At 42.0% G+C, this 22,020-nt stretch overlaps 1 protein-coding gene across 4 annotated transcripts in view; it reads right to left on the minus strand.

Annotated features, from left to right (window-relative positions):
* ebf2 (EBF transcription factor 2) overlaps positions 1 to 3,273 on the minus strand; it is a 51,579-nt gene extending 48,306 nt beyond the window's left edge. For 2 of the 4 annotated variants that reach the window (XM_012958769.3, XM_012958770.3), the window contains exon 1: positions 3,011 to 3,273. In XM_012958769.3, the coding sequence (XP_012814223.1) occupies positions 3,011 to 3,144 (134 nt within the window). In that variant the 5' untranslated portion in view covers positions 3,145 to 3,273. 4 annotated transcript variants of the gene reach the window in all.
* Between the last annotated feature and the right edge of the window lie 18,747 nt (positions 3,274 to 22,020).

Below are 22,020 nucleotides of genomic sequence, written 5' to 3' on the forward strand. Positions count from 1 at the left end.
ACCTTACAGGGCATACAGACCTACCCCAAGCCATGCTCTGGGTGGCCTACAGCCTGCTAATGACAATAATAACTGCTAAAGGTGCCAAGCACTCACAGCTGGAGATTTATAGCAGCGACGTGTGGCTGACTGCTTTATAGATGTAAGGAATTGTGCGATCCGCCGAAACGTTGCCTTAACAGTCTGTCCGCTCATTTTGCTGAGGTTCGGAAGCGCCTTCTGTCCTTCGCTTTCCTTCGGTCATTTATAACATGGGACTCTGTGCAACTTATACATTACATGCCTGGCGCTATCGATATTATTTGTATTTGTATGTGCCGCAGTCTGCAAATCTGTTATTTCGACTAACTCAGCAACAAGAAATTAGCGCTAACAGCAATGTAACAGGTCCCTTTATTCGGGGTATATAGCGGTGTATATGCTTTATTCGTGGTATACAGTGCCTGTGTATTTATTCTAATGGAAACATTTGTTTGGTGAATTGGTAGGTTGAGAAGCCAATGGAAAATAATTCATTACATACAGCAAACTGTTTCAAGTGCGAGTAATATTAGCAAAACATCGAGATTTGTAGAGGAAAGAAAGAAAGAAAGAAAGAAAGAAAGAAAGAAAGAAAGAAAGAAAGAAAGAAAGAAAGAAAGAAAGAGATATAGAGACAGAGAGATGATAGATAGATGATAGATAGATAGATAGATAGATAGATAGATAGATGATAGATAGATAGATAGATAGATAGATAGATAGATAGATAGATAGAAGATAGATGATAGATAGAAAGATAGAGCGATAGATAGATATTATGTACTGAGACATAACATTTTACATTTTTATTTGAATGTATTTTCCACTGACCAAGGAGTAGAATCATTAACTTCTACATCCCAAGAGTAGAATCCCGAGTGATACTTTAGTGAATGTTGGGGACAGACAGAGGGTACAATTGATCTACAAAAAACTCAGCTAATTAACTGTAAAATAATCTCACTAAATTCGACCAAATGGTAACTTTGCCCTCAAGCTGAACTCGATCCAATGCGATTTGTTTTAGCTTAGAGAGAACAAAGTGAGTTAATTCTAATAATACTTGGAAATATGGAAATACCCCAAAATCACATTTGTACTCCCGGGGAATCATTGGGCTTTAATAGTGAAGCACCAGATATGCGCAGGTTAGATTTATACAGACTCAAATGTGTAGCCTTAATATAAATATATATGTGTATGGGAAAATAATAGGGGTTTCCAAAAGTACTTCAGGGTGTTTGCTTTGTATATATGTGTATGTATGTTTATATATAATTACACACAAACACAGATATTTTATATGCATTCATATGAACGTATATCACAACAGATACTAAATATGTGAGAATATAAAGGCAATCTCTACTCATAGGTATTTATAGAGTGTATTTATTGTGCTTACAGTGTGTGTGAATATATATGTGCATATATATATACCAATACACACACTCAGTAATTTATATAGAGAGTGGCTATTATATAAATAAATATTACTTGAATAAAATGCAATTGGTTCCAGGACTCAGGGCGACCCAGCCAGTCCCGTATCTTCAGGTTAAATTGAAAAGTACTTTTTCCAAACTGTTTTGATGACATATATTTATACGGATATAGTATATGTTTAGAAAAAATGGTATAGAAAAGGTGAAGACCCCAAGAGCCTGTGTCAGTACCCGGAGCAGCAGTAGATAAGGAGACAGACTATATGAGCAGTATGATGCCCGGGTAGCGGGCGGCTCTGGGTGGCACTGCCAGTACCTTCTGTTAATTTCGGCCTCTCTGCCGCTTCTGTTACTGCTGGGAACCCCCAGGTCATAGAGGTTCCCCCAAAATAAACGTACTCACTTAGCCTTGTGTGCTGTGGCACCCCATTTATTGAGAGCGCACATATATTCCACATACCCAAGTATGTGGAATATATGTACTTGGGTATGATGTATATGTGTGTTTGTATTGTACTACATGTACTTGGGTATGTGGTATATGTGTGTTTGTATTGTACTACATGTACTTGGGTATGTGGTATATGTGTGTTTGTATTATACTGCATGGTACAATACAAACACACATATACCACATACCCAAGTACATGTAGTACAATACAAACACACATATACCACATACCCAAGTACATGTAGTACAATACAAACACACATATACCACATACCCAAGTACATGTAGTACAATACAAACACACATATACCACATACCCAAGTACATGTAGTACAATACAAACACACATATACCACATACCCAAGTTCATGTAGTACAATACAAACACACATATACCACATACCCAAGTACATGTAGTACAATACAAACACACATATACCACATACCCAAGTACATGTAGTACAATACAAACACACATATACCACATACCCAAGTACATGTAGTACAATACAAACACACAAACTTATTCAGACACAGACGGATTCAAGCAAATAACACATGCCCAAAGCCTTTATGCGCACACATACAAAATACTAGGCGCATAAACACATAGTACATGCCACACTGTACATATACAGACTCACACATACAAGGACAAGTATCTGATATGTAAATACGAATGGCAGAGTGCAAGCTCTTGGGCTCAGGCTGGCCATCGCGCCGCACGCAATTCTATAGCGCCTTTTGGCAGCGGTTCGGCCCATGGTTGTCTGCCGCAGAGTTACACCGGTACCGGTCACCGTGATGCTTATTAGATGGAGCTATAACTCCCGGTAATGTCCCGGCACATCCCGCATCCCGGGCAGCAGTAGCAGCCAGACTCCTGCAGCCAGGGAAGTTTGAGCGCTACACGGGGTTATGGCGATGTACCACCATCTGCGCCTAGCGCTATATTAGGGCACTGAGATTGGGACAGGCACCCTATTCTTCCCTTACCCTATTGGGCTGTTGGGCAAGGATAGACATCTTAGAAAGTTTAGCAGCAGACACTACAAACCCCCGTTATTGCCCCCAAATTGTGCAGGGTTCTTACCTCTGAGCTGCCACCTTGGCATCCACTACTCCAACATTCCGAACCCAGGACCGGACTGGATCCATTCCAACTCCCAGCGCTTTGTCTCTCAAGGCAGTTCCTGATCTTGCCAAAGTGTCCTGGACCCCAAACATTGAGTGTTGGCTCAGAAATAGTGGGGAGGTTCCGGTAGCCTCAACATGCAGTCCCTGTGCCCTTCCTGTGCCACCTGCTCCTCAGCCTGACCCAACACCGTGTAACCCTCTGCTTGTACTGGAGCAGCATCTGCAAAGGAACATGAATGAGCCCCCCGGGGAGGAGGGGTCTGCTCTGCATCAGCCTTCTGATTGGTCGGCTGCCGACCCAAGTCTCTTCCCACAGGCTGAGGATTTAACTCTCAATGCCCCAGGCAGCATCAGCATCACCTTGTAGTGAAAACACTAAGCAGCCTGTGTTTGTTTGTATCTGTCCCAATCAGGATCATATTCAGGGTGGGAGACCGAGTCCTTTACTAGGGGCAGATCGTTTCTCTGACCCAAATCCCCACTGCTGGATATTAGGAATTCTTTGTGTCCCCCCCCCCCACCCAACACACCCATTTGGCACCCAGAAACTTAATTTCATGCTCACAGTTCTGCTTTAATACAATAATAATATAATCAATTGTAATCTCTTCTGCCCAGGGGATATATTCTTTATATTAATGTATAGGTTGTTACATTGCTCCAGTCTCTTCTAATTACTTTGGACATTGACAGTGTTTTCCATAATGCTCACTAGAGTAGCAGAGGGGCCCCATGTCAGGGAGGGGGGCAACATAGATACAGGTACATTGGGTAACAACTGGCAGATATTATCAGAATATACATCAGGGATGTGAACCTGGGGCCCTCCAGGTGTTGCTGAACTGCATGGTGCCATTGGATAACAGCTGGAGTATTACTATTTTACACCTGAGATTTGTTTATTTCTACCCCTTATATTGGGCCCCCCTTTTATCCTGTGTCCATGTAGAAGACATTATTGAAGGCAATATATAAATATTTATATATATATTTATATACTATAGGGGCCACTGACCCATGACCCATGAACCACACTTAGACCCAGAACCTGCATTTTACCTGCTCAGACCCAGAACCAACCCAAAACTACATTACCCACAATCCAACCAGTGACCAACATAAATTGCACCATCTAAGGATGGGTAAAAGGCTGGGTAACCATATTTCACTATCACTGCCTAATTCTATATAAACAAGTGTCAGAGCCAATATATATTAATAACAAGGGGAATATTTTTCTGCAGTTTGTAAGGATCTTGCAAATGTCATCAAGGCATATGGCAGCTCCCACTTATTTAAACCATGGAAATATAGAAATAACTCGTGCAATGCCTTTGGCAGGTATGCAAAATGATAGGGATGCTCTCCTTGTACATATTAGATATAATATCCTTATAAGTATATATATATATATATAGTATGTACTGCACTGAGTATAATGCACAGCTGGGTTCTCCCAGACTCTCCAGCTGTCACTTAATTCAGTTGTGTTGGTCAAATTGCTAACCAGGAAATATATGGCGTAATTAGCATGCAGCTTCATGTTCAGGCATGATTTCCTTTGTGTTTGGCTCATTTTACTAGCCCTACAATATCACCATATTTATATATATAAATAATTCCCCATAGTTTCCCAAGTAGGATTAGAGGAACTGCAAAGTCTCCTTGGGGATCAGTTACTCTGACAATGGCCAAAAACTGCTACTATAGGCACCACCTCTCCCTACTATACCTGCTATCCCACAGCCACAGTCCCTTCCCAGAGGCTATTATCCCCCCACTGCTACTATAGGCACCATCTCTCCCTACTATACCTGCTATCCCACAGCCACAGTCCCTTCCCAGAGGCTATTATCCCCCCACTGCTACTATAGGCACCATGTCTCCCTACTATACCTGCTATCCCACAGCCCCAGTCCCTTCCCAGAGGCTATTATCCCCCCACTGCTACTATAGGCACCATCTCTCCCTACTATACCTGCTATCCCACAGCCACAGTCCCTTCCCAGAGGCTATTATTCCCCCCCACTGCTACTATAGGCACCATCTCTCCCTACTATACCTGCTATCCCACAGCCACAGTCCCTTCCCAGAGGCTATTATCCCCCCACTGCTACTATAGGCACCATCTCTCCCTACTATACCTGCTATCCCACAGCCAGTCCCTTCCCAGAGGCTATTATCCCCCCACTGCTACTATAGGCACCATCTCTCCCTACTATACCTGCTATCCCACAGCCCCAGTCCCTTCCCAGAGGCTATTATCCCACTGCTACTATAGGCACCATCTCTCCCTACTATACCTGCTATTCCACAGCCACAGTCCCTTCCCAGAGGCTATTATCCCACTGGTACTATAGGCACCACCTCTCCCTACTATACCTGCTATCCCACATCCACAGTCCCTTCCCAGAGGCTATTATCCCCCCACTGCTACTATAGGCACCATCTCTCCCTACTATACCTGCTATCCCACAGCCCCAGTCCCTTCCCAGAGGCTATTATCCCCACACTGCTACTATAGGCACCATCTCTCCCTACTATACCTGCTATCCCACAGCCCCAGTCCCTTCCCAGAGGCTATTATCCCCCCACTGCTACTATAGGCACCATCTCTCCCTACTATACCTGCTATTCCACAGCCACAGTCCCTTCCCAGAGGCTATTATCCCTCCACTGCTACTATAGGCACCATCTCTCCCTACTATACCTGCTATTTCACAGCCACAGTCCCTTCCCAGAGGCTATTATCCCCCCACTGCTACTATAGGCACCATCTCATCCTACTATACCTGCTATCCCACAGCCACAGTCCCTTCCCAGAGGCTATTATCCCCCCACTGCTACTATAGGCACCATCTCATCCTACTATACCTGCTATCCCACAGCCACAGTCCCTTCCCAGAGGGTATTATCCCCCCACTGCTACTATAGGCACCATCTCATCCTACTATACCTGCTATCCCATAGCCACAGTCCCTTCCCAGAGGCTATTATCCCTCCACTGCTACTATAGGCGCCATCTCTCCCTACTATACCTGCTATCCCACAGCCCCAGTCCCTTCCCAGAGGCTATAATCCCCCCACTGCTACTATAGGCACCATCTCTCCCTACTATACCTGCTATCCCACAGCCACAGTCCCTTCCCAGAGGCTATTATCCCACTGCTACTATAGGCATCATCTCTCCCTACTATACCTGCTATCCCACAGCCCCAGTCCCTTCCCAGAGGCTATTATCCCACTGCTACTATAGGCACCATCTCTCCCTACTATACCTGCTATCCCACAGCCCCAGTCCCTTCCCAGAGGCTATTATCCCACTGCTACTATGGACTATTATCCCACTCCACTGGTACTATCGGCACTATGACTGCCTATTGGACACATATTAAATCCATGAATCACACACCTAATTAGAAATGTATTTATATGCATGCTGCAGACTGCACAGATATTTGTGTAGTCACGTCACATGATTTTAATGGTTTCTGCTTTTAAAAGGCTTTGTTACACCCCTATTCCTATAAGGAAAATGTAACTTTACCACAGCTTACATCACGATGTTATTACAGATTTTTGGACCACATAGTAGATTTGTCGATGTACAACAAATAAGCTCTTAGCTGAGATAATATTTCCAGGGAAACATGTAATATGTATGTTACCAATTAGACAAACTCGTAATTTCCCAAATGTACAGTAGATTTAATTGAGTCTCTGTTTTTTGGAGGAAGCGTTACATAAATGTGATGGATGATACTTCTGGTGATGGGGATGGAGAGAGTGGAATTATCTCTAATCTCTCCACTTGATCTGCTCACTAACAGTATAATAGAGAATTATCACACCTCCCCTTTCGAAGTGGGTCTGGGTCATGCATCCACTTAATGAGATCTCTCTTTGTAATCAATGTATCCATAGCTATGTCTCTATCTATCTATCTATCTATCTATCTATCTATCTATCTATCTATCTATCTATCTATCTATATCTATCTATCATGTAGTTATTTTCTATCATGTTTCATAATTTATGCAGTTGAGTCCTCTTACTGGTCCCTCATCTTTTCCTTGGGCCTTTGTATAGATCTGCCCCCGAAATCTATAACCTCGGCTTCCGAGCAGATTTCAAGACAATTAATGCAAATCTGCTGTGAGACACCATCTGCCATTAGAGGAATCAGCTGGCCCCTTTAACCCCTTCTCTGTGTGCAACACCCATTCTCTTTGTGACACCGGGTGTCTTGCCTTTCCCCTGACAGCCCTCCCCTGAAAGGGGTTAATCTCCCAGTAACCTAACCCTTAAAAGCCCCGGGGCAAAAGCAAAACAGAAATTTAGAGGGCAAAGGGGACATTTATTAGAGTCTCTTGACTTTTAACACAAGAAAAATACTTTGTAAACAATATTTACCTTGTTGGTTTCAATTGGCGCTAGAGCCTGCTGCCCTCATAGAGTATAGCAGAGCAATAGTGAAGTGGGTCCAGCATGAACAGCCTGTAGGGTGAATGCTAATTTGCTGTTCTGCTGCTCCTTTATGTATATAGCAGCGAGTGGTTTATATATCTGTGAGGGCAACAACAAGAGATCCTTTCCACCCATTATCAATATATATAGGTTACATACATTATAAGACATTCTGTGCATTAAGCTACTAAGTAATGCTCTCCCCTTTAAGCAACAGGGATTGTTCGTCCATATATTGCAATATACAAATCATTGCACCCCTGCCTAATGGTTTAAAATTTAGTGGTGAGCATAACTTTCCCTTTTTTGTTATAGTATATATCTGTAGGGAAACACTGAGCAGATCAGACTCTGGGGGAGAAATGCCAGTGACTGCCCAATAATGCCATTAACTGTGCTCATTATTGGGAACCACTTGTCCCTGCATGCTTAGAACCATTAAAGTAAATGGAACATGGCAAAGACATTACAGGGTGGTCACTGGCGTTCATCTGCCGTCCATTCAGTGTGACATTAGCCAAATCTATTTGCAAGATAAGGGGGGTGGGCCAAAGCATGCTGGGATAAAAATGGGGTCTTGAGCCCCCTAAAATTGCCAATCACTTAGTGCAGGGATCCCCAACCTTACTTACTCGTGAGCCACAGACAAATGTAAAAAGACTTGGAGAGCAACACAAGCACCATAAAAGTTCATGGAGGAGCCAAATAAGGGCTGTGATTGGCTATTAGGCAGCCTCTATGCACCCTATCAGCTTACAGGGGGCTTTATTTGGTAGGAAATCTTGTTTTTATTCATCCAGAACTTGCCCCCAAGTCAGGAATTCAAAAATAACTCCCTGGTTTGGGGGCACTGAGAGCAACAGCCAAGGGGTTGGGGAGCAACATGTTGCCTCTGAGCCACTGGTTGGGGATCACTGACTTATGTAAATGGATTAATTCTGCTGCCAAATGATGTAGGAAAAGATTGGATTGACTGTATGTTCCCATCCTCAATGTTTCCACCTGGATTCTCCTATTACTCCAGGGTAACTAGATCCGCTGGTACCGGCTGCTCTAAATGAACGTGATACCCGCGCCTGACAGACTTCCTCACATCTTGGAGCATCTGTCTGGCATCTCCCAATATCACCCTCCTGCTGCACCCACAGTCCATCCTCAGTGGCTTGTACTGTCCCAGCCTGGTCACTGAACTGTCAAGTCCCTCTCTTAGTTATCCCTGGTTAAACCAGCTCCAAAATCACTGGCAGAATAACAGGATATTTAGTAGGGAGCCATATGTCGCAGCATCCAGGAATACAATACAAACACACACACAAAAGAATGTATTGCATTAATGCTTGCACTTCTCCTGCATTCATTTCACAGAAAAAAAAAAAACATTTAAAAAACCTGTAAGTGATATACTTGAAAAATGGTAAAGGATATCTTACGTTAAAATCACAGTCTAGTGATGTCACCTGAGTCACATGACCCACTGAGAGTTCCTTATCACCATGGAGTTTTGTGAAGAGCATATTTGATGTATATATATGATATATATGTGATATATATATACATATATAGTCTTTGTTTTTTCAATAAAAGATTTCCTTTTTGCACTTAAGCCCTGTGAGTGTGGTTTCTTTTTTGGATATTTTAGCTCTGAATAAATTGTGAGACGGCACCCAGGCAACCTGTTCTACGTTTTCATGAGTGAGTTTCCTAGGTTCTATATATATATATATACAGGTATGGGATCTGTTATCTGGAAAACTAAAATATAAATAATGCTTATTGAAGGCAAAAAATTCTATTGGGTTTAATTAATGTTTTATTGATTTTTCAGTAGATTTAAGGTATGGAGATCTAAATTACCAAAAGACTATTTATCCGGAATAACCTATTTTCCGAGCATCTGCTTGGGCTGACCCAGAAGCTTTAGGTGTAAGCAGAACAATTAGACTTCTGAAGAGCAGGGGCAGATAGTTAGACTGCGCTTATCTGCAGGTTGAGAATCTGCCCCATGTGGCATTATCCTAAAGATTACTTTGTGCATGTACCTTCAAGCAGCTGCTGGGTCTACTGTCTCTATTGTTATAGCTGAATCACACACCCCCCCTCCCCAAGTTGACCCTGCCGATGAAGTAACTCCCTGCTTACAAAGCAGACACCCACACAAGTGACAGTGTGCCCCTGCTGGCCACTCCTGGCAGCACAGACTGACTTAGCTGCTTGTATTATCCCAGTGCCGGGATTGCTGAATGGGGAGCCTGTACTGAGAGCCCCCTACTGGGTTACTCGTGTCAGTGTGACTGGGTACCATTGCCTTCCTTCCACATTCCAAAACCATACGGGCAGGTTAATTGGCTCCTGATAAAACTGACAGTAGTGTGGGTGAATGGGATAGGGACCTTAGATAGTAAGTTTCACTGGGGCGGGGACTGATAGTAATAATATATGAAAGAGCTGGTGAATATGTTGGTGCTATATGAATAAAGGATAAGAAATAAATACATCCAGCTCTTGTTGCTATGAAGACCCTTTCCTTATGCCCACTGCCTGGCTTAACCCTTGTGCTGCCAACTATATTGCCACAGCAGGTTAAAACTCTGCTCCATCTCCCGGGAGAGTGTAATAAAGTGCCAAGCGCTGCGTTCCTCCCCAGGGCCCCCCTGCTGCAGTACACATGAAATAACAGGCAGATTTATTCCTATCTCCCAGCACTCTGCAGCATGTTATCTCCTTTCATCTCTCTATCTGATGCTCTTCACACAATTATATCTCTCTAATTCTCTTGTCTTTTCATTGCCTGTCAGTCCCAAATTACCACCCGCCAAAGTCTTTCTCTTCCTCCTTCTACCCCCACCCCCAGGCTTTTTTTCCCTCGGCCCCAGAGGAAACTCAGAGCAGGTAACACAGCTACTCTATGAAAGAAATATCCTTATATTAAAACAAACCCTTTGTTACAGTGATATAAATATTGTGTCAGTTATAAGGAGTCATCACCAGATATGAGATTGTATTTATCCCCCATATCATTATTCTGCCCACCTCTGGGTGTTTCTGTTCCTCCCACCTACCCCCCATATGGCTATTGTCCCATTGTGATTCAATGAAATGCCTTTTGGCTGCTGGAGAGCTTCCATGCCCAGGTTCCTCTAGGAAGACAGGGATGTTCTATCTTTAGAAATAAATCCCTCAGAATCCCCAGGCAGGAGAGGTTCTGGGAGTTGTAGTAGAATAATTCTATGTTAGAGAATATCTGCTACCACAGTGTGTCATTGTGTGTACAAACTAGAGTTGTTGCATATTCTGAAAGAAGTAAGCTCACACATTGATGCCAGAAATGATGCCACCTGGAATACCCCAGCCAGCCAGGGGTAGTTGTGCCTGACGCAGTTCAATGGCTACATGTGCGTCAGGCACAACTACCCCTGGTGACCCCAATATAAGTGGAATTATGGTAAAACAAATGGCGCATTGTGGGTACAAAACATGAAACCTAAATTACACTTTAGCAAGTAAATTGCCCCTTTCATGTCCCATAGTGCTTATGCACTTGAATCCATAGAATTCTATGCAAAGTTCCGAATCTGGTTTGAGCTCTTTTAGTGATTTTTATAGAGAAACAATAGGAAAGTTTGCAGGCATTTCTTCTCCGCCTTCTGCGCTACTAATAAATGTTGTAAAGCGAAACCCAAAATAATCCCTAGTGCCATAAATGTTAGCAACAGGTTTATCAGCACAGGCTCAGGACTACTGAAGGGACTATTTCTGCAAGGAGGCCGGTTCTGGAGTTCTGTCTGACCCTTGGGAAATCCAAAAGCATCTAATATGGTTCCCTTGGAAGGTGAAAGACTTGGAATCTCTACTGAGTTTCATAGAAGTGAGATTTCCTTACTTTATTTCGTTTCGCTGAATTTCCCCTATAGTTCTGACAATTTGTTACATTTTTATGAGCTTCTCAGTCGCCTTGCCAAAAACAAATTCTTCCGCCTCCCGTAGGAAATATTGGGTTTTCTCCATTTCTGCAGCGGAGAAAAACATTTTGTACAAATTTTGGTATAGTATAGTCTTTAAGGAACGGGCCAGAACAATCCAAAGTGGTTGAAGTGGAAAAACTTTAACAATTAGACATTTCTGCCGTTGATAAAATCTACGAAAATATTACAAATAGGAATTTTGACCAAAAAATGATAAATTTTACTTTTTTGACTATTGATAAGTAGGGCCCATGTGTTGCTCCTGTGAATGTTTCTGAAGCAATCCAAAGTTGTTGATGTAAAAAACCTTTCTAATTAGACATTTTGTGATTTTTAGGATATGAAGATATATAAAAAATAGGTAATTTAACAAAAATGATTTTTTTTCTATTCTGACCATAGGGGCCCTGTGTTTATTATCAATGTTTTCAAAATAATTCAAAGTGGTTGAAGTAGAAAAGTTTTGCAAATTAGACATTTTCTGTGATTTTTATTTTTCAGGGTTAAGGGAAACATTAAAAATACATAACTTGCCAAAGAGTCGTATTTGCTGACATACATACTGACATTTACTGATTTTTGTCATTCCAGATTTATCCAACTATGTTAAACATAAGGGCCCCTGTTTTGATTATGAAGGTTTCCAAAATCAAAAAATAGGTGAAGTAGGAAAGATTTGCAAATTAGACATTCTCTGTGATTTTTAGGATCTGTAGATATATCAAAAACAGGAAATTTGACAAAAAGCGCACAGTTTACCTGTTTTAAAGGAACAGTTCAGTGTAAAAATGAAAATGAACAAAGTAGACAGACTGTGCAAAATGAAAAATGTTTTCAATGTAGTTAGTCAGGCAAAACTGTCATCTATAAAGGCTGGAGTGAACAGATAGCCAGAACATAATAGCCAGAACTCTACTTCCTCCTTTACAGCTCTCTAAGCTGTTAGCAGTCAGTAACCAATCAGTGACTTGAGGGGGGGGGGTCGGCATATGGAACATAACTGTCAGTTAGTTGGAATTTGAATCTGACCTGCATGCTCACAAACTAAATGTCCCATGTGCCCCCCTAAAGTCACTGACTAACTAAGAGGTTAGAGAGCTTAAAGCGGGAAGTAGTGTTCTGGATATTATGTTAGACATCTGCTCACACCAGCCTTTATAGATTACATTTTTGCCTAACTAACTATACTGCACATATATTTTACTTTGCGCAGTTTATCCATTTTACCCAGTTTGATTTTTACACTGAACTGTTCTTTTAAGGTATTGCACCTGTGTTGATCTTATGAACTTTTTCAAAACAATTAAAAAAGGTTGAAATAGAAAATACTTACAAATCAGACATTTTTTTGTGATTTACTGTAATATACAGGTACAGGACCCATTATCCAGAATGCTCGGGACCAAGGATATTCCGGATAAGGGATCTTTCCGTAATTTGGATCTTCATACCTAAAGTTTGCTAAAAAAATCAATAAAACTTTAAATAAACCCAATAGGCTTGTTTTGCATCCAGTAAAGAATAATTATATCTTAGTTGGGATCAAATACAAAGTACTGTTTTATTTTTACAGAGAAAAAGGAAATCAGTTTTAAAAATGTGAATTATTTGATTAAAAAGGAGTCTATGGGAGACAGGCTTTCCATAATTCGGAGCTTTCTGGATATTGGGTTTCCGGATAAGGGGTCCCTTACCTGTATTACAAATAGGAAATTGGACAAAGAAATGTAAGTTTGCCTATTCTGACTGTTAATAAGTAGGGCCCCTTTGCTGATCTTATGAATGTTTTGAAAACAATCCATATCCAACCTGATGCAAATAGGACTGTGATTTTCTGTGATTTTAAAAAAAACTGGAAATTGGACATAAAATATGGTACGTTTGCCTGTTCTGACTGTTTATAGGCAGGCTCCTGTGTTGATATTATGAATGTTTCCAAAACAAGTGGTTGAAGTATAAAAGCTTTGTAAATTAGACATTTTCTGATTTTTATTTTTCAAGATCAAGAGAAATATTAAAAATTAGACAAATAATCTCCAATTTTTCTATTATGTCGCTTTGTAAGAGAGGAATTCGTCGGAATGGCGAGGGCTTCTCCGCAGCATGATTATTGTGTGCGTCCTGCTCATTTGTGAGTGAGTCTCATTCTTTCCCGGCCCTCAGGCACCAAACACATTATTGTTCCCATACAGAATGCGCACAACTTCACGCGGCAGTGTACATACAGATCAACACAGGTCATATCTCCGAGTGCGCGCGGCTTTCATCGATTTCTCCTGGGACGGCACAGTGCTGTCTTTCCAAAGACGGGATCTCAGGCTAAGGATGCCTGGTTTGGTCCCATATTGATCTGTCTGAAAATTTCATAAAGGGGCCTCAGAAATCCATATTCCTAGGAAAGGAATCCTGCGAGGAACAAGGATGCAGATTTTCTCATTCAATAATGAATGCAGAATTCTGTGTGTTTCTGGCTTACGCCATCGTTTGATGCTTACGCTTACACTCATTGGCTTTATAGATAGATTTCTGTTTAAAAAAAAACACATGGGGGTTCGTTTACACTAAAAGCTTCTCTAGATTTTACTGGAGTGATAAATAGATCACACTTATTTTTGGAAATCCGTTTGTGGGAAGGAGATTTGGTACATCTAGATTGTAAGCTCTACGGGGCAGGGACCTCCATCCTCTTGTGTCTTTGACTCTTACCTTAATGCAATTGTATGTTTTATTTATTTGTGCATATTGTAATACTTTGTATTTATCTATTATCTTAATAACCCCCTGTTTATATTAATCTATTCTACTGTACAGCGCTGCGTACATAAGTAGCACTTTATAAATAAAGATATACATACATACATACATAAAATATGCAGTCGTCCAATTTGTCTTTTCAACTTTTTCCCCATATATAGGCTTAAAGCAGAATGAAAGTAACCCCCACCTGTCCCCTCCTCCCTTCTCAGTGGCATCAACCATATGAGACCATATCAAAATATGACCCCTTTCACCATACCTGACTGGAAAATGCATTGCAACACAGCAGGGTTGGCAGCAGCCATGTTTGGCTGTGTCACATTTGGTGCATAGGCTTTTGCACCATAAGCCAACCTAGCTTCCAGCCTTTAAAAAGACACTTTTTTAGAGTAATGGCAGAGATGTCATGGTATAGGGCTCAATGATCCGAATTACCAGTCTCAAGGATCTTCCTAGTAAGAAGCATGAAATAAATTACAGGTGTTTTGGGTGGATTATGGGCGTGACTGGCACAGAAAAGGGGTTGAATGTTCTATTCTGATGAGCAATCTTTCTTTGACTGAGGCCACATTCTACTCATTGGCAGGGTTCACCACCCAAGGGGCATAAACAGGCAGTAGGCAGTATATTCCATGCCCCTGGGAAGGGAGAGGGGGGTAAGTCTATCTAAGAAGTATGGAGCCCAATGATTTGTTATGGCAGCTGTGGTTCGAACATTTGGTTGCATTATAACAACTATATGAAAACATGGTTTAAACAAAAGCCCAGATAGTTTCAGGAATACCCAGGCAGTATATAGTCATTCCCCCCTCCCGCTCTACTGAGTCAGGCTATTATTTCTTTATTATAACTGGATTTTCTAGCAGTCTTGCCTAATATACATACAGTCCTCTCAAGGATCAACAGTGAGATGTGTTTATGAATTCATTTTGGTGGGAGAGGCCATTTTTACCAATTCCTTAGAGAAGGTTGAATGTGGGGGGCCCACCAGTACCCTAACATCACCCTACTGTCTTCTATAACCTGCAAGAACAATCACGGGAACCTACTCTGAGCCTGACCACAAGTAAGATATTGCTTAAGAAATGACATCTCGAAAAAAGGGAACAAATTGTTCTTCCATCAGTGAGGTCAGTTAATACTCCAAAAAAAGAATAGAAATATTTTAAAACTTTGGCTGACCTCGGGATGGAGGGAAATGCAGAGGGTCTGCATGGAAGAGATGCTAGAAATTCAGATGAAAATGCACAAAAATGAAAGTTCTCCACATACCCAGCACTCCGTGAATGTGCAGCTGCGTTTTTATTTGGGAAACGAGTGACCAAACCAGGAGGCATTCCGCCCAGATTACTAAACTGGAATGGGAGATCGTACAGGAAATGAAGGGTTATGTGGGTATTTGTAACATGATGTCAGATTAGAACTGACAAGCAGCTATAAATGTTAAAGACTCTTAAACTCAGGACCTTTGTAAAGGAAACATAATAATACCAGGTTTAGGACAAGGAAGGTTTTCCACCTGTAGTTCCTTCTTATGTAATTTTCTGATTGGTCAGTGACATAAAACAAGGAAGATGTGAGAAATATTGTCTGCCAATCATCCAGACTTGACTAGATTCTTAAATAAGCCCATCTTTGACCAGATAAATATTGGGGGATTTAATAGGTAGGCCTTTCTTTAGCCAATGGGGGTGACCCATACATCATACATTAGAGACACCACTGACTCAGTGCTATTCATGGAAGCCGAGCAATATTTATTCTCTTGCTGTAGAAGGATTATATATTGCAATATATCATATAAAGGGGCTTGAAGAAGCTATAACATCATAAAGATGCATTGTGTTGTAGTTCCGTCCCTTTGTAAAGAGACATATGGAGGTATTGATTGGAGTGGTCGGTTTGCAATAGATTTGCCTGAATGAGTTCTTCTTATTAAGTATTTATGAAGAGCAGGTTGATTTCAGAGAGCTAAAGGGCTACCATAACCCTTAGATCTATCTGCAGAGTTGTGCTATATACTGAATATGACTATTGTATCAAGGCTTTATGGTATTTTTTCCAGGGTGTTGTCCATACCCAGACTATGATTTAGATTATACTGTGGCTAAAACAGCCTCACTGAGGATCAATAAAAAACACCAAGTCTATGGTAGTTAACAGCAGCCCAGAATATCCAGATTGCCAGTCCAGGCCTGGAGTCGTCCCTACTATTTATGACCCTGTCCATCTGACTGCAGCCAGAGTGACGTGAGGCCATGTCCCCTGGGATGCTAGGCCACACCCACATCTACATTCTTGTAAGTGGAAATATAGTATAACAGGAAGGCTATGGGATTTGATAGGGAAGTCTTGTCAAGCTAGCCTCATTAACATTGGTAGCACAGATAAGGCTAACATTTCATGCTGAGTCAGTAATATCTTTACAGACTCTAGAACGAATTGCTAAAGGAAAATAAATGTATATTTACCTGATCATCTTACCCTCATTGCACCCAATGCCTAAATAGTTGAGACATATAAAAGCAGATCAAATTGTTTGGTCAAATAACCATATATGTGGGCAGGAATCAAACAGTAGTATATATCTGAAATATTCAGTCCATTGCCAGACTGGGGTGCCAGGGGCCCACCAGAGAACCTGACCGCAAGGGCCCACCATCCTAACCACTGCCTCTCTCCCCCCACCACACCCCCTTCCCACTAGAACCCATTGGAGTTTCTCCTGGTGTGCTGGTGTGACCCTATATTTGTTGTAACATTACAATATAATTAGGCCAGTGATGGTACAGGTGGTGAACAAATGTTGCCTACATAGCCATGGCCAACTCATGCCACTGTGTGCATTTCCAGCTACTAATAAGGCTGCACACATAACACTGAGTTTGTATGGGACACACAGTGATCTGTGCTTCATATCATACATTCCATTTCATACCAGTCTCTGGCCAAGTCACACTAACGCCTTGGGAATGAATGTAAAACCTCATGTTTTAGGATTGAGGATTTCTCCATGTCAGGTGTCTGGCCAGAATACCCAGCACCTTCCTATATCATAAAATGGGTGAAACCTGATGAATCTCTGCTTTCAGTATGTTTTATTACTAAGCGAGTTGTTCCCAGATCTGTTAATTTATGTTACAGTTCATTGTTCCAATTTTAAACATTTAATGCAAAACATTCAGAAAAAAAATTGAAAAAAAAAGGAAAAGAGAAAGGATCTGACCCAAGAAACTCAGTGTGTTCTGTTTGCTGTGTAATGCTTGGCAAGGCAGTGGTGCACAGTGGGTATCCCTGTTACTCCTTCCCATGACTGAGGCGTCTATATGGTAACTCATATTTGCCCCCATAACATTAAAATTACCCCTTTACACTAATGGTAGCTTCACCTATACACTAATGGTAGCTTCATCTATACACTAATGGTAGCTTCACCTCTACACTAATGGTAGCTTCATCTATACACTAATGGTAGCTTCACCTATACACTAATGGTAGCTTCATCTATACACTAATGGTAGCTTCACCTCTACACTAATGGTAGCTTCACCTCTACACTAATGGTAGCTTCACCTCTACACTAATGGTAGCTTCACCTATACACTAATGGTAGCTTCACCTCTACACTAATGGTAGCTTCACCTCTACACTAATGGTAGCTTCACCTCTACACTAATGGTAGCTTCTTCTATACACTAATGGTAGCTTCACCTATACACTAATGGTAGCTTCACCTCTACACTAATGGTAGCTTCACCTCTACACTAATGGTAGCTTCCCCTATACACTAATGGTAGCTTCACCTATACACTAATGGTAGCTTCATCTATACACTAATGGTAGCTTCACCTATACACTAATGGTAGCTTCATCTATACACTAATGGTAGCTTCACCTATACACTAATGGTAGCTTCACCTCTGCACTAATGGTAGCTTCACCTATACACTAATGGTAGCTTCACCTCTGCACTAATGGTAGCTTCACCTCTACACTAATGGTAGCTTCACCTCTACACTAATGGTAGCTTCACCTCTACACTAATGGTAGCTTCACCTCTACACTAATGGTAGCTTCACCTCTACACTAATGGTAGCTTCCCCTATACACTAATGGTAGCTTCACCTATACACTAATGGTAGCTTCATCTATACACTAATGGTAGCTTCCCCTATACACTAATGGTAGCTTCACCTATACACTAATGGTAGCTTCATCTATACACTAATGGTAGCTTCCCCTATACACTAATGGTAGCTTCACCTATACACTAATGGTAGCTTCATCTATACACTAATGGTAGCTTCACCTATACACTAATGGTAGCTTCACCTCTGCACTAATGGTAGCTTCACCTATACACTAATGGTAGCTTCACCTCTGCACTTATGGTAGCTTCACCTCTACACTAATGGTAGCTTCACCTCTACACTAATGGTAGCTTCACCTCTACACTAATGGTAGCTTCACCTATACACTAATGGTAGCTTCACCTATACACTAATGGTAGCTTCACCTATACACTAATGGTAGCTTCACCTATACACTAATGGTAGCTTCACCTCTACACTAATGGTAACCTCACATAAAACATCCCACATAGGTCATTGCCTGAGCTCTTTGTTCTCAATGTTCTCCAAAGGTATTGTGCTGATTACAAGTGTAATATGGCTGTGGGCAGAGCTCAGCACTGATAGGCAGGAAGCATTGCAACCTGAACTCACTAGCGCCCCCTATTGTATAGCTGCTCCTGGGCAGTGAAGAAGAAACAAAACAGAGAAGAGATTCAATTGGAAGCATCATAATAAAAGGGTAATTTTACTTCAAGAAACAAGTGCTGCCACTGGGTGTCTTTTTAATTCATTGTGATCTCCTAGTACCTAATACTCACCTAAAAAAAGTGTTAGCTTTATGGAACAGGGGTCTGCTGTGCCTGCTGCTTCTCTGCATTACGAAGCATATTGAAAGCAGTAGCTCTACCTAAGGAACCAGAATATTCATCTACTGATGGCCTTTCTTCTTAGGCTGAGTCCATTTCAACACATGGTTGTGGTGGTGGGGGATTATGATGAGTGAACCTGCACTTGTCAGAGTGATAAGGATGTCTGGCCCATGTCACCTTAATGGGTTACAAATGATTCCAGGCTTTGAGATCAGACTCACAAGCCCAGACATAAAGCATCATTCAGTGTCAGCTTTATCAGCACCATGGGCATGAGTCGGGACTGTTTAGAGAGGGGGGCTAAGTCAAACATTAACCCTATGTGTTAGGTCAGTGGGGTCCCATCAACTTCCAGCACTTTCACTGGACGAAAGTATTGTAATTAATCATGTGATCAGTCCCTTGCTATAAAGAGACATCTGGTGGTTCCGTATGGGGGAGCTTCTCAGGCACATGTCTTTTGTTCTGCACTGTAACTGCATGTAAAACTCACACGTTTGTATTGTCTATTGCCATTCAGACCCTATTATTTATTTACCTATTATTACCAACAGTCGCTGCTCCAGTGGAGCTTACAATCTAAGCTCCCTATCACTTTCCCATTTTTACTATTTAACTGGAACCAAATGACTTAAAAAAACAAACTTTTTACAGATTGTGCCCTTGCTAGAATCAGACTCAGGACTCTCATTTTCTAACATCAGGTACATTTGCAATCAACAAATCAGAAATTAGTTTTAAAGCTGTCTACAGCAGACAGAATAATAAACAAACTCTCTGATTAGTTGCTCTGATATACTGCACTAGTATTATTAATATTATTAGTAGTAGTAGTAGTAGTAGTATTATTATCTATAAAGCAGAAACATACGGTATTCCACAGCACTGTACAATAAGTGGGTTTATACACTGTACATAGAGAATTACATACAAAGCAACCAATAACTGATACAAGAGGTGAAGAGGGCCCTGCCCAAAAGAGCTTACAATCTATAAGGAGAAGGGGTTGAGATACAAGGTGTGTTACAAATATACCCAGTGCTAGCATGGCAAGGTGAGGGAGTATCTGACAAATAAAAGCCTAATTTTATACATGGAAGAGTCAGAAATAGGCCAAGGTGGTTGGGCACCCTATGCAACCTAGGCATGATAACATTGGAGGGAGAAGCGTGGTGACCAGCAATGGTGGAGGTAAAAGATCCTGAACTAGGGGTAAGCAGAAGAGGTACCTAGTGTCCACCCCCACCTGACCGTTGTGCCCTAGATAGGTGCCTATTCTGCCTACCCCTAGTTGCTGGTAAGAGTTCATGGAATTTGTATTGCTGATGTAGCTGTGTTAGTAAGTGGCACAAAGGCCTGTAGAAGAAGTGAGCCAGCACAATGCACTTCTGTTTATATAGCAATGGCTTGTCTCAGTGCAGATGTAGAGATTGCAATGGACAAGTTTAATTTGCTCAGTTCACTCATACAGTTCCTTTAAGCTTGCCTGCTCTCCCAGCCAGACCATCTTCTCTCATGCAAGAACCCTTTCAGCTGAAGCCTCCTTTGTTATAATCTCAAACTTTTCTCTATACAATATCAACCCAGCTCATTTTGGTTTGGAAGGTGAGAATAAATGCTGCCAAAATTTGCCAAGTGTCGTCACCATGAACAGTGTCGGACTGGCCCACCCAGGATACCAGGAAAACTCCCGCTGGGCCCAGGTATCAGGGGGCCTTCCTGCTCACCCAACCATTTGCCCTGTATGCAGCGCCGGATTTCTAAATGACGCGCCCCGAGGCCGCCCCAATTCGGCGCACCCTACCGCCCCCACCCGCCGTGCGAGCGCGCATGCGCAAACCACCTCCTCCTTCCCTGCCGCCGCGCTAACGCGCATGCGCATGCGCCAAAGTTAAAACTCCCATACGGAGCAGTGGGGAGAGGTCCCCATTGCTCCGTATGGGAGCAAAATTTTAAAAATTTGCGTGCGGCGGGGCGGCATGCCGCCCCTATGTTTATGCCGCCCTAGGCCCGGGCCTTTGTGGCCTCGCCACAAATCCGGGCCTGCCTGTATGCCTATACCATGGCCATTACTCAATTCTATATGAGAAGAAACAGAAGAAATGGAGGAAAGGATAGATAATAGTATGTAAAAAGAAGTAATTAGAAGACTAAAGAAAGTGAGTGACCAGAGAAGGGGAGAGTGGGCCTAAGGTCTAAGGTTTTCTGGTGGGCCCTTGGCACCCCAGTCCGACACTGACCATGAATTTCCAAACACCAAGAGGGCTGTTGGAGGGTATATGGAGATGTAAGAGATCACCTTTGGCATGGAATGAAAATAGAACATGAGAACTACCAGTTTCCTTAAAGGTTGCAAAGCTGAAACCTCAGGGTTAGCTTTCCCTTTGCTTTGATCCAGACAAGGTGGAATGCAAAATGTTTCTGCCCTCAATTGTAATTAAACTGAAATTTTCAAAGAGAACAAGGAGTATGTTCCAGCCTCTGGAGCTGCATTTTGTCTCTACATATTTTAACTCTGTTGGGCAAATAAAGAAATTTCCAGAAAGACAATCTGAACTGATTTGTGTCTCATTTACATCTCATTAGCATTATGGTTGAGCATGCTCGCAATTAGGCAGTTATAGGATATCTATGAAAATGTGGAATTCCATCGCAACTGTAGCTGGAAGCCAGCCTTTGTCTTGACGAGTCCCAGTAATGTCAGAACAGCTGTCTCCAAGTAGGTTCTCATGTGCTGCTCCTGCTCGACTCCTGCTCGATGAGCGCAGTCTGAATATGCTTATGCCTGACACATTGTGTCATAGAAAAGGTGAGCAACCTGAAAAGGTGCCGTCTGCT

This window comes from Xenopus tropicalis, chromosome 3, assembly GCF_000004195.4.
Source record: "Xenopus tropicalis strain Nigerian chromosome 3, UCB_Xtro_10.0, whole genome shotgun sequence".
Taxonomy (NCBI): domain Eukaryota; kingdom Metazoa; phylum Chordata; class Amphibia; order Anura; family Pipidae; genus Xenopus; species Xenopus tropicalis.